Source organism: Phascolarctos cinereus, unplaced genomic scaffold (assembly GCF_003287225.1).
Source record: "Phascolarctos cinereus isolate Bilbo 61053 unplaced genomic scaffold, phaCin_HiC Scaffold_9;HRSCAF=440, whole genome shotgun sequence".
In the NCBI taxonomy this organism is placed as follows: Eukaryota; Metazoa; Chordata; class Mammalia; order Diprotodontia; family Phascolarctidae; genus Phascolarctos; species Phascolarctos cinereus.
Genome location: NW_027556402.1, coordinates 22,538,293 through 22,555,819, shown reverse-complemented (window position 1 = coordinate 22,555,819; position 17,527 = coordinate 22,538,293). Strand labels below are relative to the sequence as shown.

At 43.9% G+C, this 17,527-nt stretch overlaps 1 protein-coding gene across 1 annotated transcript in view; it reads right to left on the bottom strand.

Annotated features, from left to right (window-relative positions):
• FRAS1 (Fraser extracellular matrix complex subunit 1) overlaps positions 1–13,055 on the bottom strand; it is a 479,438-nt gene extending 466,383 nt beyond the window's left edge. The window contains 2 exon segments of the mRNA XM_020988371.2: positions 1,380–1,411; positions 12,444–13,055. Of these exon segments, the coding sequence (XP_020844030.1) occupies positions 1,380–1,411; positions 12,444–12,522 (111 nt within the window). The 5' untranslated portion in view covers positions 12,523–13,055.
• Positions 13,056–17,527: the final 4,472 nt, after the last annotated feature.

Here is a 17,527-nt window from a genome sequence, read left to right as displayed (position 1 = left end):
CGGAAACACAATTTATTAGAGATAACGTTTGTTCACAGCTATTCATTCTAGTACATCATGAATGGGAAGAAATGCACCAGACTTCTTGGAAGAAGATTTGAGTCCAAATCCTGCCTTAGGCAGTTACTGTGTGACCCTGGACAAGTTAGCCTCAGTTTCCTCGTCTATAAAGTGGGCATAAAAATAGCATCTACCTCACAGGATTGTTTTGAGGATCGAATGAGGTAGGGTGTGTGTGTGGGTGTGGGTGTGGGTGTGTGTGGTGTGTGTGTGTGTGTGTGTGTGTGTGTGTGTGTAAACACATACATACATATACATATATATATATATATATATATACATATATATATATATATATATATATACATATATATATATATATAAAGTACTATGTGAATGTTAGCTTTTGTTTTTTTATTATTATTTGGTCCAAATCATCATGTTACTCTTCTATGAATAATGCTCCATGTGGCAAAGTTTCCAAAGTAAAATATTAATGTTTGTACACACGACTTTAGGGCAGCTAGATTGTACAGTGGATAGAATGCTGGGCCTGGAGTCAGGAAGACTGATCTTCATGAGTCCAAATCTGGCCTCAGACACTTACCAGCTGTGTGACCCTGGGCAAGTCACTTCATCCTGTTTGTCTCAGTTTCCTCATCTATAAAATGGCAACCAGTCCAGTATCTTTGCCAAGAAAACTCCAAATGTGGTCACAAAGACTTGGATATGACTGAACAGCACCACCACAAAACATTATGATGTAGTCCTTAAAGTCCTCCAGATCCTGATGAATTCAATGTTCCATTTCAAAAAGGGTCAGTTAAGTGAATAACCATTTATTAAGTATCTCCTATGTGCCAGGCACTGTGCAAAGTGCTAAGCATACAAAGGCAAAAGACAGTCCCTGCCCTCAAGGAGCTTACAATCTAATGGGGGAAACAAGCAAACAAATATGTCCAACCAAGTCATGTGTAGGACAAGTAGGATAATAAACAGACAGAAAGCACTAGAATTAACAGGGATTGGAAAGGTACTAGAATGAGAACGGATGGGGAAAATATCAATGCAACTTGAGGGTGGGCCAACGGTGCCCTACTGTGTATCTGACATCAACATGAGGATCTTATTTCCTCTATTCACCTGGAAGAATACAACAGGGCCACTTTAGACTGCAAAGGAAAAAAAAAGTCAGTGAATTTCATTTCCACTGCTTTACATTCCCTAGGGAAATGAGTGTGAATGTGTCGGGATAGTAGATAATATTCAAACAGCAGATGAAAAATATGTATATTAAGAACAGATAAGGTCAACTGCTAGCCTTCAGAAATTATTTTACTCACAAAATAAACAGACCAAGTATATTAAAAATAGCCTACCAAAAATGATGCTCCCTGGAAGTCACAAGCACCTGTGGGGTAAAAACAAAACAAAGAATTAAAAGGGTGCACTACATGGCAAGAGAGACAGCATCAGCACAGCATACTGAGAATTAATGGGTTTGATAGGAAACTCTTTCCTCTGGAGCCATACCTTCTTACTAGCTTGTACTTCCACACATCTTAACCCCTACAACACTGCCACTAAAGCTCATTTTTCACATTTTTCAGCAAGTTCATTTATAATGGCATGCTATAAATACACTATAAAATTTCCTCTGTATTAATTCAGAAAGGCTGCCAAGATTCCGGCTCTTAGCCTACCTTGCCGGCCTCGTGTCTCATTACTTGTACAGAAGAACACTCCTCTGAAAACCAACGATTTAATAGACTCTCCCTCCCCCTAAATGTATCCTGTGCTTCCCCCCTCCCTTGTGCCTTCACTAAGCCTAGAATGGCCTCCCCCTCCTCCAGCTCAAGTCTGATCCCCCACCTCCATTTCCCAGTAACAGGCCACCAGCATTTTCCTCTAAATTCAATCCTTCATTGTTGAAACTCAACCACTTCTCGTGGTATCTCATATCATTTCAATATTCCCCACGCACGCCTTCTCTCTGCAACTATAAAATGAGCGGGCTGAGAGCAGGGAGTGCACCATATAAGAACATAAGTTGCACAATGGATGGAGTAATGGACCTGGAGTCAGAAAGACCTAAATTCAAATCCTGTCTCAGATATGAGCTGTGTGACCTTGTGCAAGACACGTCATCTCTCTCTGTCTCAGTTGCCTCATCCATAAAATGGGAAGAATAATATATTGCACCCTCCACCCAGGGTGACTGTAAGGATAAAATGAGACAGTATTTGCAAGCCACTTAGCAAACTCAGAGCTCCACTGAAATGCTAGCTTCATTATCCTCATCACGATTTACTTCTCGGCATCCCCCCACAGTGCCTACTAAGGAGCTTCACACTTAATAAATATTTTAAATATATTTAATGATGTCTTCTGTCTTCACATCATAGTCATTTCCCATCACCCACCCCTCAGACTGAGCCCTCCCTTGTGACAAGGGAAAACAGTTAAACAAAAACATCCCAGCCGGGCACGGGATTATGCCAATAATCCCAGCTATTGCAGAAACTGAGGTTGGCAGATCTCTTGAGCGCAGGCATCCTGAGCGGCACGTGGACTCTGCCAATCGGGTGTCTGCATAGAGTTTGGCATCAATATGGTGACCCCTGGGAGAGAGGGGCTACCAGATTGCCTAAGGAAGGGCAAATGGGCTCAGCTCAGAAACAGTAAATCAGAGTCCCCATGCCAATCAGGAGGGAGATTAGGCAGATGAAGTAAGCAAAGCTCAGGGAGAGACTTGCCTGAGGTTCCCCCTCCCCACAGACAGTAAGAGACAGAGCTGCAATGCAAACCTAAAGCTTCTGACTGCAGAAACCCAGTGCACTTTCCACTTGGTCAAACTGCCTCCGTGACACAAAAAGAAATCCCTTATGTACATTCAACTCATACCAGAACAGGTTTTACCTTTGGATAAATAAAGTGAGAAGAGAAAGTTATCTCTTGAACACATAAAAGAATGTAAATATTTTCAAAAGAAACAATCATTCATGTTCGTACATTTTCCTAGCACATTCGCCCTAGCCTCCTAAATGCTCTTCCCTCTCCAATCCAATCCTCACAGAGCCACTAGATGAATATTTCTAAAGCACAGATCAGATCAGACCATATCACTCTCATGCTCCAGAATTTCCAACGGCTCCCTATTGTCCTTAAGATAAAATATAAACTCCTACATTTGGCATTTAAAGCCTTCCACAATATGACTCCAACTTACCTTTCCAGGCTCAATACTCATCACTCTCTACATTCCAAAGACAACTCCCATCTCAGTGACTATTCCCCATGTATGGTATGAAATGGACTTTCTCCTCATCTCCATCTCTTAGAACACCTAGCCTCTTTCAATGCTCAGCTCAAATACCACCTCCTACAGGAAGCCAATCCTTATTTATCCCACTCCCCCCTCCATTTGTTAGCACCCTCTTTGCATCCCTAGCACTTGGCACAGTGCCTGACACCTAACAGGCACTGAGTCAAATACTTCTTGAGTGAATGAGCAACTGTCAGCACTTGTCTTATCTTCCTTGGGGAGATAAATGACGAGATAAACATACAATATTTACTCATCTGTGTACATCTGCTTCATTTCCCCTTCCCCACCTCACAATAGAATGTGAGCCATTTGAGGACACGAATTATTTCATTTTTGTCTTTCTATTCTGAGTTCCCAATACAGTGATGGACCATAGTACTTGCTTGATAAATGCTGAATGATGTCTAAAACCTAATTTCTTCTCCCTTGATAGGTCTTTCAGTATATTACCTAAATCACATAAAACATTTATCATGATTCAAATCAAGATTCAAGGAAGAAGGCAGAACCTTTCCCCCACAGTTTCTAACTTGTTAACATAAAGAATCTAGTGGAGCTCAGCCAAAAGGCTTGTGGGAGGAGAAAGGAGACCATCTTCCCAGCATTCCATAAGCTCAGAAGGGGTTTTTAGATTTAAAGTGAAAACTAATGAGAGTGCCTTTGACCCTGACCTTGGGAAGGAACTGTAGATAGAAGCCAAGAAGAGATGGGAAGGATAAAAAACCTGACACTGGTAGATGTGGAGAGAATGATGGTGGCTGGAGCCAGAAGAGCATCCCAGCTGGACCTCCCATGCTGAACCTGGCATTGTGGGTTCTGTAGAGCATCACCAATCACCACAGTCCCCAACAACAATGGAGAGCCATAAGAAACATTGACGTGCTCCAAGAACCATCAGAGATGATGGGAGGGATTGGTGATACCAACTTAGAGACTCCCCCTTGTGCTCTCCAGAAAGTGGAGATCTTCCTATCACCTCTTTCATTTGCCCCACTTACTCTCCCATTTCACTTTTTCCCTAATAGAAAAATGGACCAAGAGGATGCTAGCCATCCTCCACCTCCTCCCAAAGCAACAGACTGTGGCTACTTTTAGACTTGCTATTTCTGGCTCATGTTGTGCCACGTTAATTAAGTGTGTCTCTGTATATCTATGGCAATGTATTAACATACCAATAGTCATTCAAGCCTGTGGCAATCCTGTTGACTTCAATGCCCATGGTTAGACCAGAAGTGGAGGGAAAGGTCACATAGGGAGGAGAATGATTTGAAGTATTTGTATTTTATAAGGTCAACCTGTATTTTGCCAGTATAAACTGGCTGGGGCTTGGGTCTTATATTTCACTGAAAGTAAAATGCCATATTCAGAACCTGGGGCATTTAGGGTCTAGAGCTTCAGCTCTGGCATCACAGTTTTTCATTCACTGATTCATTGTGTCAAGTCAAGACACCAAGCATTTATTAAGTGCTAAGTGCTGAAGATATAAAGACAAGCAGAAAGAAAGGCCCTGCCTCAAGGAGTTTATATTCTAATGGAAGAAGATTTATAAAAGGAAGCTTAAAGGGTAGCTAGGTGGCACAGAGCATCAGCCCTGGAGTCAGGAGGACCTGAGTTCAAATCTGTCCTAAAACACTATGTGTGACCTTGGACAAGTCACTTAATTCCAACTGCCAAAAAAAAAAAAAGGAAGCTGAAGCTGGGTGGAGAGGGGTAATAAGGAAGATACTCAAGAGGGGATACCGAGGGAAAAGTCCAGAGAGTCAGAAGTGGAGACAGAGAGGAATGAAGACATGGCTAGCTCGGATGTCTTCCTTAAAATGGAGGTTCTGGGAGGAACTAGCTAATCAGAGGGAGAGGCTGCATTAAGACCGCAGCATACTGAGGTCAAAAAAAATTCACTTCATTTGGAGCCAAATTTTGACCTGGGTTTGCTACTTCTTGTGTGACCTTAGGCACATGTCTTAACCTCACCGGAGCTCAGTTTCTTCATGAACAAAACAAGGAAGTTAGAGGTTCCTTTCTAGCCCTAAAGTGCTCTTCATTCTTTTATTCTCTTTTATGCTTGCTTATACTCCACTAATGTGAGGAATGCGGTCTCTTCCCCAGGTTAGCTCATCTAGCTTCCTTTGGATTTTTTCAAGAGAACTTCAGCTTTGTATAACCTTGGAGGGGAGGGGAAGGGAAGGATGGGAGGGAGTCAAAAAAGAGAAGAAAAATGAAATGTACATGATAACTTTATTACATATTTAAAAGGAAGAATAAGTTGTACGTAACAGAGTTGCAGCTTCGCGAGCAATCATCTTTTTTATTAGACTGTTACGGAAATGCTCATTTTATTCCATAAATTAAAAATAAAATCAAATAATTTTTTAAATTTTACAGAGCAAAATGAGAAATGAGACTTCCTTAAAAGAAAAGGAAGAGGGGAACAGAACAGAGGGCTTCATAAAGACAGGAATGGCAGAAATTTCCAGTGCTATTCCCCTTAGCAAACAGTCTTCCAGGAGCCATTTGGTATATATTTTACACAAAGCAGTGTCCTCACCAGCAGCGGACACTGCATCTCAGAGAATCACTGCACATACTTTTGACAAGCTTCTTCCCCATTCAAAGCTTTCCTTCAATGTAACATCCATATTTATGAATGCACGGAAGGCCCCATCCTAATAACAGCCCATGAACCAACAGAGTACAATACAGCAACCTCCCACCCCACTCCTGGCATCTCTGCTTTACTCATCAACTAACAAGAAATTAACCTGAATAGGTAGCCTAGCTATCTATACTTTTCAAAGCAATTTTGCATTTGAGCCTTCATTTAAACTAAAAAAAAAAAGCCATGAAATTGATATTAAATCTATTTCAATAAGTGGGGAAATAGGAGTTCATTGGATCATAGACTCCAAACTAGAAGAAAACTCAGGGATCAGTCAGAGAAGTGACTTGCAGATGGTCACACAGGTAGGAATTAACAGACTATGGTGAGAGCAATATTCATCTAACCTCTCATCCCCGCGAAGGGCAGGCTAATTTATTTTTTCTTAAAAGCTACTGGAGTCATCCTCAAGACTTGATTGGCTCTGGGGACTAAAGACTCAGCCCTTGACAATGCTTCTTGGTCACTTGAGTACAAAATAGCCATGAGGGACCTCCAGGCATGTTTTGATACTTGGCTGGTGGTGATGGGCAACTCAAATGGGGGAGATTCTTTCAGCGTAATCAACTCAGAGCTATTCTTGTTACACATCCTTATTGAATATTCTCCTGCTATGGCAAAGTAAATCTCCTTTTGTTACTCCTGAATGACCTAGAAGTGTCTCATTTTGTTCTTAATATCAAAACTAAACTACCAGTGCACTGACCTGAGACAAACCCAGCACAGAGGCAAGATTCAAATTGAGACTTGGACCTCAAATCTGACACTCTTTCCACTAGATCATGTTGCTTCTCGATAGCAATGAGCAATCATCTTTTTTATTAGACTGTTCCGGAAATGCTCATTTATTCCATAAATTAAAAATAAAATAAAATAATTTTTTTAAATTTTACAGAGCAAAATGAGAAATGCGACTTCCTTCAAAGAAAAGGAAGAGAGGAACAGAACAGAGGACTTCGTAAAGACAGGAAGGGCAGAAATTTCCAGTGCTCAAGAGGGGATACCGAGGGAAAAGTGCAGAGAGTCAGAAGTGGAGACAGAGAGGAACGAAGACATGGCTAGCTCGGATGTCTTCCTTAAAATGGAGGTTCTGGGAAGAACTAGCTAATCAGAGGAAGAGGCTGCATTAAGACCACAGCATACTGAGGAATCGTCAATTCCAGGCTAGAACCTCCGTCAGCAGTGACCCTTCACCTAATGTTACTTCCTTGATGTCAACTGCCCATGCTTTTAACTCAGCAATTCCGAAACTTTTTGGCCTTGGGACTTCCTTACACTCTTAAAAATTATTGAGGACCTCCCCCCACAAACAGCTTTTGTTTGTGTAGATTATATCTATCAATATTTACCATATGGAAATTTAAATGTCTTATTATTATAATGAAAATGGTTTTGACCTCATGGATCCCTTAAAAAGATCTCAGGGACCTCTCCAAGATTTGAGAACTGCTATGCAGCCTAAGAGCCACAGGAATTTACAATCTCGCCTTCCTTTTGTTTTAGAGCAAAGAAAAAGAACACCTTTTCTCCACAAAAGGTCTGGCATGGGAGGAGTTTTACTGTTATTGAGGCAAATCAGGTTTACAGTGGAATCCTATTTGTGAGATATCATTAATTGTACAAATCCTAGTACTAAATTAGTTTAGAAATCTCTAGGGGAATATAAAAAGACACTGAGCATTTGCCTTTAGAAATCTACTTTTTCTTTAAAATGAAAATAAAATTCAGAATGAGAAAGTTGCAATTACCTATAAATTACAATGCTGTAGAAGGATTAGTGTCATTTTTATGCTGCAATTAAGCTTAATGCAATAGAATACAGTAGAGTATCACTATAAACTATAAATATGGCACCGTCCATTTTAAAGTAGCCCACAGGGCTATTTGTAAAACTTGAGGAAGCTTTTAATTCTATTTTTAATCTTGATATTTTTATATTTTTATTCTTAACCTTGCGGTGTGAGGCTCAGGAGGGCAGGGAGGTTTAAGACAGGAATTTGGTTGGTTGGTTTTTGTTTTGTTTTTTTTAAAGAAAATGATGGAAGGATATGGAAAGTGACAGTATCTGTTAAAGGATCATTGGGTATTTGACTGATTGCACCCAGTTACCCTTAAGTATTCTAAGATTTGGATTTGAAACTCTAAACACCACTGTGTCCAACCAACAGGAAATGTGGGAAATATTCTTAAGGTAAGGGGCAGTGATAAGAATTTAACTGATTCTGCTCAGTATTACATGGGATTAGATTTCATCTCTCTTGGGGCTAGAGAGCAAAAAACCCCATAAGACCAATGAGTGAATGTTTCAGAGAGACAGAATTCAGTTCAATAGAAGAAAAATATTCTAATAATCAACACTAGCTTATTTGCACCTCCCAACAACCCTGTAACATAGGTGCCAGTTTTGCCCCATTTTACAGTGGAAGCAAATAAGCTCAAAGGAGTGACTTTCTCAGGGTCACAAAATGGGTAGATAGTAAGTTTTCCATCACTGGGGATCTTTAAGTGGAGGTTGATGCTGCCAATGTCATGCTCTAGAATTTAGGGATTTAGAATTTTGGCCCTTTGACTGAAATAGGGCCACACTTGAGGACCTAGAGGGCCATATGGCCGAAGGTTCCCCACCCCTACTCTAGATTCTTGTTTCAGACAGGGGTGATACTGATTTCCAAGCTCCTGACACCTTTGCAATTCTATCATTCTGTTTCTCATATGAGTTCATTCCCAGCATTCATTTTCTCTCCAGGTAGAACAGGTTTCCAAAGAATCCTGTGGAAGAGAAATATAATTCTAGAAGATCCCAAAGGCCCTATCAAACCTGAAAAGATTGTGTTTGCACAAAATATACACGCTGTAGGTATTTAATATTGTTGGGCTGGGGTTTTATAGGATCCTATATTGTGCAAAGAGCATTAAACTTATACACATAGTATACTACCAGACAAATGTCTACTTCCTCTTTGTTTCTTGTAGAATTGAGTTTCTTCTGTTAGTTCCTATAAAAAAAGAACCATAGACATCTTTCAAGATTCTCTATGGCTTTGAACTTATTTTTAAGTGGGGAAGATAAATGAAGTGGTTACATGATTTTAAAGGCAAAGTCAAGGAATAATTTCTCTTTAAGTGAGAATTTGGGGAATCCACAGTTAAAATTCTTTTTCCATATGATTTATAGCCACCTACTTTGCCTAACATGATGCCTGTGTGAGGATAAACTTAGTCTGTTTTTATGGCTACTCATATGGCAAGTAAAAAATCATCTTTGTAATACCAATAAAAAATGGTTATCTTCCCTTTTGAAAAAAAAGAGCACTAAACTTAGAAGACTTTGAAGATCTAGCTTTAAACAGATTTCTACCACTTACTGCCATGTAATTCTGAGAAAGTCATGTCTCTCTGAGCCTCAGTTTCCCCATCTGTACAATGGGGGAAACAACACTTGCACAGTACATCCCACATCTTTGCTAATAATAGCTAGCATTTACATAACACTTACTATGTGCCAGGCAATTGTGCCTCATTTGACCTCACAACCATCTTGGGAGGTAGGCACTATTATTATATTACTGCAGCCAAAAAAAGAAAAAGGGAAAACTAGCTGACATAGTCAGGAGCACAAGACTTACACGTGGAAACCACCTTGGAGATCAATTAGTTCAACCATATCATTTTACAGCTAATTAAGAACAACTGTTCACCCCTCTAGAAACCTTCAAAGGTTTTAAAAGCACTCATAATAGCCTTGAAAGTAGTTAGCACAAATATGACTGGCCCCATTTTACAGATGAAGAAACAGATGGAAGTGTCTGTGGAAGTGTCAAGAGTCTGTTATTCTGACCAGTAGTCAATAAACATTCATTAAAAACCTATTATTTGCCCGGCTCTGTGCTAAGCTTTGGAGACGCATAGACAGGCAAAAAACAAGCCCTTCCCTCAAAGAACTCACAATCTAATGTGGGAAGATAACATGCAAACAGCAGGTATGAACAAGATATATACAGAATAAATTGGAAACAATCCACGGAAGGCAGCACTAGAATTTTTTTTTTCTTTGGAAGTAATCAGGGTTAAGTGACTTGCCCAGGGTCATATAGCTAGTAAGTATCTGAGGTCGAATTCGAACTCAGATCCTCTTGAGCTGGTGCTTTATTCACCGCACCACCCAGCTACCCCCTAGAAGGCACTAGAATTAAGGGGGATTGGGAAAGGCTTCCTGTAGAAGGTAGGATTTTGTCTGGGACTTGAAGGAAATCAGGAGGCAGAGATGAGGGAATAGTCCAATGACCGGAGGTTCAAAGACATTGCGATCTTCCTACGTTTGATTCTAAGTATAAGTTGTCACTAAGAGTAAAAACCAAAATTACATTTTGTTTCCAATATCTTTTGTAATTACATTTTCATCTTTAGAGATCCTTCTTTGCCACAACAAATGCCCCAACTCAACCGCTGAATGTTTTCGTGAATCAATTTCATCCCCTCCAAACAGGGAAAAGCCATTTCTTCAGGGGAAAGCAACCCAAGGAAACCAATAGAAGCCTCTAACCAAGGGCCCGAGGGTAATAAAAACGCAGGCTTCTCCGAAACACAATCAAGATTTGCATTCCAGAGGCAAGTTCCCAAAGCTAGGGGCTGGGGTGTGGGGAGAGAATTGAGGCGCTCCCTAGGAAAAAGAATCCAGGTGGATGAAATGCTGATCCTTCAGCGCATCCCTTCATAAAGAAATTACTTTCTAGACCGAGTGGGTGTGTCTAAAATAACAGGTCTCGGAATAAATTCTCTTCCTTCAAAGCACTGGATTTTTTTAAATCATTGTTAGAATGTAAAAGCTTCGGGAGGGCGGATACAGTCTTATATATACCCAGTACCTAGCAAATAAAAAACGTTTAATGACTGACATTTCATATGGTCGCAAAGGGCTTGATTTGCTATTCCTCTTGAGCATCAGTTTCCTCATCTGTAAAATGGGGGTGGGGTTAGTGTTGGACTAGGGGTCCATGGAGGGGTCACATCCACCAGGAACTAACTCCTCTTACCGGAGTGCTGGTTATTGATCGGGGCTGGGTAATGAATGACCTCAATGAAAGCTTGCAGAACGACTTCTTCAAGTAAGCAGGGATAACACAACCACTTACTTCTCCATGGCCATTTAAATGTTTGTGATTCTGTTTAACTAAGGCGACGGGAATTCCGCCCGGACTCCCCTCGTCCTTCTCCACTTCCTCGTCCCTCCGACTGCCTCTCCCAAGACTGCAGCTTCCTGCCTCCAACCCTGTGGCCTTACTACAAGGGACTGTTCCTTTCCCCCAGCCCGGCTCAGGGGGCTTTGCTCAAGAGCCCAGGAAGGGGGCTTTACGCAGGGGCCCTGGGCTTCTGCATCGGACCCAGTCCTGGAGAGCCCGCCTCTGGGGCTGCCCCGGCTCCACCTGCCCAAGTCAGCCCCCTCCGAGGCACACGCAGGTGAATTCCCCTCCCTCCCGCAGCGGAATGAATAATGAATGGGAAGCCCGCGAGCTGAGGAATTCAGCCAGCCGCTCCCATCCCCCTCTCCCCAAGTGCACGCACTCCCCAAGCTTGGAGAAGCCGGTTTTGCTAAGTTTCTGCCAGCTCGACCACCCACCGACCAGCCCTCCTTACCCGCCCTCTCTCCCCCGGCTCGGTCTTTATTTCTAGGGCCCACAGTGGAATGCTTTTGATATCTCAGGGACCACCACCCGCGCGGGGCTGGGCTCTCCCTCCCCGCCACCACCACCACACCGGCAGCCGCCTCAAGGCTGGAAATCCGCCGCCTCTGCTAGACACCCCGAGGCTAGAGGGGAAGAGGGATCCAGATCGGCTCGGACTTACCAGGGCCGCAGGAACAGAGGGTCGGGCACTGTCCGCCCCCGGGCAGTTTTTAAGATTTTTTTCTAATTGTTCTGGACAGGCTCCTAAACTCTAGGAGAAAGGGAAACCTGGTATATATCTACTTAATAGGTGAGATCTGCTGAAGCGCTCCTCAGTCAACTCTACAAGCATTTAACAGGCACGAATTATGCGCCTTCTAGGTACCGGGTACAGGGCAATGTGCGAGAGACACGCAGACAAAAGTGAAACGGCCCCTGCCCTCTGGGAGCTTCCATTCGGAGTACGCAGTTTGAGGGATCCCTTTCTTATCACTGGTGTGACCATTTCACAAGAGCCCCCTCCAAAGCCCTCTCCTCATCCTTAAGTTCCCCTCTAGGGGAAGAGGGAAAATGCCAAATCACTGAGCGACCTCCCCACCGGTCCAAAACGCACGCGGGGCTTTTTTCGGGAAGCGTGATGAGAATGCAGAAGCAACCGGGATGGGTATTTCAGCGCAAGGGAGCTCCCTCCAGGCCCACCTCCACCCCTCCCCAAAAACACCCCATTCCGGTAGCCAAGCCCAACCTCTTCCAACTCCGTCGGGGTGGCTGTGGCTGGGGAGCCCCCCGGACTCACCTCCGGAGCGCACGGGAGACAGAGGAGTGAATTCCGCCAAGGCGAACGAAACGCCGAGCCACACTCGCAGGTACTCCATGACTAGGGCGGCCGGAGCCCGCGCCGACGCCGGGCAGGCAGGGAGAGGCAGCTCGGGGGCGCGGAGCCCTTCGGGGGTGCAGGCACCCGAGCTGCTCCGAGGAGCCGGGGATGTCCGCAGCCTCACGAGGACGCAGGGAGCCGGGCTGGGCGGAGAGAGGCTGCCATGGATCCCGCGCCCCCGCCGCAGCTCCGCGAGCCGGGAGCCAAGCCTCAGCCCGGGAGAGCCGCCCTGGCCGCTCCGCTCCCACTGGCTATGTTGATCCCCGGGCCGCCCGCGCCGCCCCGCTCTCCTGCGGGCTAGCTTTTTAAAGTTCGCTTGACACCCTACGTGGGCGCTACGTAAAGCGAGCGAGGGAGGGAGAGGGGGAGGCTGCGCTGGGGCACTGCCTGCGGCAGCCCCGCAGGCTGGAGAGCGAGCGAACTGGCGAGCTCCGGGCGCGGGAGAACCGGCAGCGCCGCCGGGGCCAGCTGCAAACTTTCTCCTGCAGCTGCGGGCGGCTGCGGGCAGCTCCGGGCTCGGGCGAAAGCCGACTGCCGCCACGGGCTCCCAGCTCCTAGAGAACCTGGGGGAGGTGCTGCTGGCTACCTCGGGGGGGGGCCCCCCCTCCCACGCGCGCGTGCGTGCGCTCCCACACACTCACGCGCACAGCCTCTCCAAGCTGGCACCCCAGCCTTGCCCCCGCTGGACGTGCCGGATCAGGGCAGGCGCGGCGCGACCTGTTTGCCTCCCACCTACAGCACGGTGCGGCACAGAAACCTCAGCCGAGCTCCTGCCGCCTCGGGTGCAGAGTGAATCAGGGGGCAGAACGGGAGCCATAATTTTTAAATGCACATGGGGGAAGATTTACAAAGGCAAAGAGAAGCCCAGAGAGTGAGCGCCATCTAGGAAGTCTAGCGCGCTTGGGAACGCGCTGCCCAACAAGACGTGTAGATGGCTATCTACGTTTCCCAGTTTGGAAGACAATCCACCTCTCCCTCCTCCCCCTCCTTTCTCTCTCTTCTCTCTCTCTCTCTCTCTCTCTCTCTCTCTCTCTCTCTCTCTCTCTCTCTCTCTCTCTCTCTCTCTCTCTCTCTCTCTCTCTCTCCCTCTCCCTTTCCCCCTTTCCTCCTCCTTTTCCCTCCTCCCTTCTCCTGTCTCCCTCTCCTCCCCCTCCTCTTTCCCCTTCTTCCTGCCTCTAATTTTTTTTCCCCTCAGTGTGAAAATGGACTCAGGACTCAGAGAGCTTTGGCCAAGATTCGAGTCACGTGGGGGAGAAGAAGAGGGAGGCAGGATGGGAGGGAGGGAAAGGGAACCAGCAATCTGATCCCCTTATTCATTCTGTAGTTTAGCCTTGGCTTTCGCCTAAGATTGGATCAAAACTAGTCCCACCGAGGAAAGAAAGAGGAAGGTAGCAGGTTCTTTACTATTAAGCCTACTGATTTCCTGGCAGAGAGTGTAGTGATAGCACACAGGAGCCTGGTCTGTGCCCCACACAGCTTTAGAGAGGTTTGGGGGTGAAAGTACCTCCCCTCTACTTCACTGCTACTATTTCTCCCTCTCACCAAGGAGTGTTTTTAGCTGCACTGTATTTCTCCCCCTTGTTTGGCTTAAATAGTAGTTAAATCCATTTGGTTTTTCTACGTAGAGAGAAACATCCCTTGTTCAGATTTAGTTTTACCAACCAGGATAAAAAAAAGTGGCTTTTTATTCCATTAAACCATCTAAGACAAATGAATCTTTTACTTCATCTGAGAAAAAAAAATGCCCATGGAATGGGATATTGTCCCAAGGAAAAGATCTCTGGCTTTAACATAAACGTCAAGTTTTAAAAAATAAAATGTTTGGGCGTAAGTAGTCTGAGCCACTTATTTTCAAAACAAGAGGGATTGATCCCATGCCAATGCTGAATTATGTCTGCTCTGTTAATTATGCCAAATGAGAGATCTGAGCTTAAGTATTTTATGTAATTGAAGCTGGAGAATCAGAATGACTTCTGACTGGCCTAAACCCTAGAGCATAGACTTATTGTAGACGTCTTCTAATTAGCAATCCACTTCCTTGTAATGCTTTTAGCATTTTTTAGCAGTACTATAGACTAAGCTAGTAAGTAAATCAACTTAATTCTGACTAGCTGTCCAGCTTTATTTTATAACTATTGACAGGAATCCTGGAGAGATTTGTCATTTCTGGCAGATCCAAACACTTCTTGAAATTGTTGATTTAAAAAGTGTGTAATATGTATCTATAGCCATAGTGGCCATTTAAAGTAGCTATACTTTCTGATCATCTCTTCCTAGGTTGAGCAGTGGCTATATTCTAATTGGAATTAGAGTTAGGAGAGAGAAGTCTGAATATCTGGCTCCTATTTCTTGTATATGGCTAGGTGGCTAAGTGGATAAGGTACAGGGCCTGGAGTCAGGAAGACCTGAGTTCAAATGTGGCCTCAGACACTTACTAGCTGTGTGACCCTGGGCAAGTCACTTAACCCTGTTTGCCTCAGTTCTCTCATCTGTAAAATGGGCTGGAGAAGGAAATGGCAAACTACTCCAGTATCTTTGCTAAGAAGACTCCAAATGGAGTCACGGAGAGTCCAACAGGACTGAAGTAACAGTCTCCCAAAGGGGCAGCTGCTGCTACTTTCATTGTTCTAATGGTAACCTGCTAGGTGACTATCTTCCTAACACTAACCCACAAGCCCCCACTGGTGTTCATCTCCTTAAGAATCAGCCATAATATTCCTTTTTTTTTTAAGCAAAGGCACTTATTCAAATGGTAGAACAAGAATAGTAATTACAAAGCATTTCCTGGGGCACACTTTCCTATAAGTACACACAAAATGGGTGGGAGGAAGAATAGGCATGAATTTAAAGCACAGTAGTAGTGAAACAGGTGTAGGGCACACACATAAGCAGAACAATTGATAACTGTGGAATGAAGGGCCTTGGCATTATCTCTTTCTCCAGAGGGTCCTCACCACATTTGTTAGGAGGGTGGTATAAGTGATGGGCAAGTCATTCCACTACTTATCTGGGCTGACTCCTCCAAAACCATGGTGTCCCACGTCAGTCCACTTTACTGGTTAGAGCAGATGAGTTAGCTGCTGCTAAGCTGTACTTACCAGGCTGTTCAGCCACTGGGCTTTTATGATTCCAGGCTGGGCTGCACAGGTCACTCAGCCACTGGAGGGATGATGGACTGGGCCAGGTAGATTACTCAGCTGTTGGTCAGCTGCTACAAAACTGAGCTGGTTACTTGGCAGCCATAATCTTCATAGGCCTTGACATCTCTGCAGAATGGGTCAATACAGTAGACTCCCTGAGCTCACTCTTTGATGGGTGTCTTCAATCTTTCACCACATTTGGCCACTGGCTTGGCTTTGTGGCACTTCACTCCCCTCAGCTGATGTGTTGCTGTGCTCTTTTCAGCTAAAGTACTCCTGTGCTCTTCTAGCTAGGGTAAGGATAGTCTTTGATGTAGAAATGACTCCCACAAAGCTGCAGTGCTGAGGCTGATCACCTCCAGATATGAGGTGAAAGATGCAGAGTCTTGACCCAGCAATAGCACTTCTAGGGCTGTATCCCAAACAGAGCATACAAATGGGAAAAGGACCCACATGAACAAAAAAATTTATAGCAGCTCTTTTTGTGGTGGCAAAGAATTGGAAATTGAGAGGATGCCCATCAACTGGGGAATGGCTGAACAAGTTGTGGTATATGAATGTAATGGGAATACTACTGTGCTATAAGAAATGATGAGTAGGCAGACTTCAGAAAAACCTGGAAAGACTTGTATGGTCTGATGCTGAGTGAAGTGAGCAGAACCAGGAGAACATTATACGCGGTAACAGCCATGTTGTTCCATGACTAATGTTGATAGACTTAGCCCTCAGCAATGCAAGGATCTAAGACATCTCCAAAGGTCTCATGATGGAAAATGCTAGCCACACCCAAAGAAAGAATATGGAGTTTGAATGCAGATTGAAGCATGCCGTTTGCTATTTTTTTCTTCTGTTTTGTTTTGTTTCCTCTTTCTTTTGGTTCCTCCTATTGGTTCTAATTCTTCCTTACAGCATCGCTAATGTGAAAATATGTGTAATAGGAATGTATATGTGTAGCCTGTTATCAGATTGTGCACCATCTTGGGGAAGGAGAAAGGGAGGGAGGGGGAGAAAAATTTAAAACTCAAAAGCTTATGGAAGTGATTGTTGATAAATCAAGATAAATTAATAAAAAATTAAATTAAATTTTAAAAAAAAGATGTAGAGTCTTTCCTGATCAACAATCCTTCTTCATACAAAGCCAGTTCACTCAGGTGGTGCAGAGGATAGAGCACCAGCCCTGGAGACTGAAGACCAGAGTTCAAATCTAGCCTCAGACATATAACACTTCCTAGCTATACGATGCTGGGCAAGTAACTTAACCTTATTGCCTAACAAAAACAAACAAACAAAAAAGAAAATAACTCAGTAAGGCACTCCATTTTGCCTTAGCATGAATCAGCCCCAATTCAGTCAGTTGTACACTTCCCAGACTCTTTTCGGGAGTCTTATGCAGATGAGTAGCTAGGGACAAAGAGATATAAATGCAATCTATGCCCTAGAAACAAATTTATTGTCTCTCTGGCCTCTTCATAAGCAATGGAGTTATTCATGCCTCAGACCCTTTCTAAATTGGAATATCTATTTGGAATCTGAAGGCATTTACCTGTACATTTCTGTTTGTGTTCATTAGCCCCTCCCTATCTCCAGCTCTGACTAGAGTTTCCCTGGAGAGCCCTATGTCATATATATGAGGATGTTGCAGAAGATGATGTAAGGGCACATTCAACTCTTGATTTAGAGAGATCTTTGAATCTGAGATTTTGACATGAGAGATTTTGTAATCTCTCATCAAGGTAAGAATGAATGTATATAAATAATTGAGAGTACCTTAGTCAATTAGTCACCTTTCAGTCAAAAAGCATTTATTAAGTGCCGCTACGTGCCAAGCACTAGGTTAGATGTGAGTTACAAAGACAAATAGCA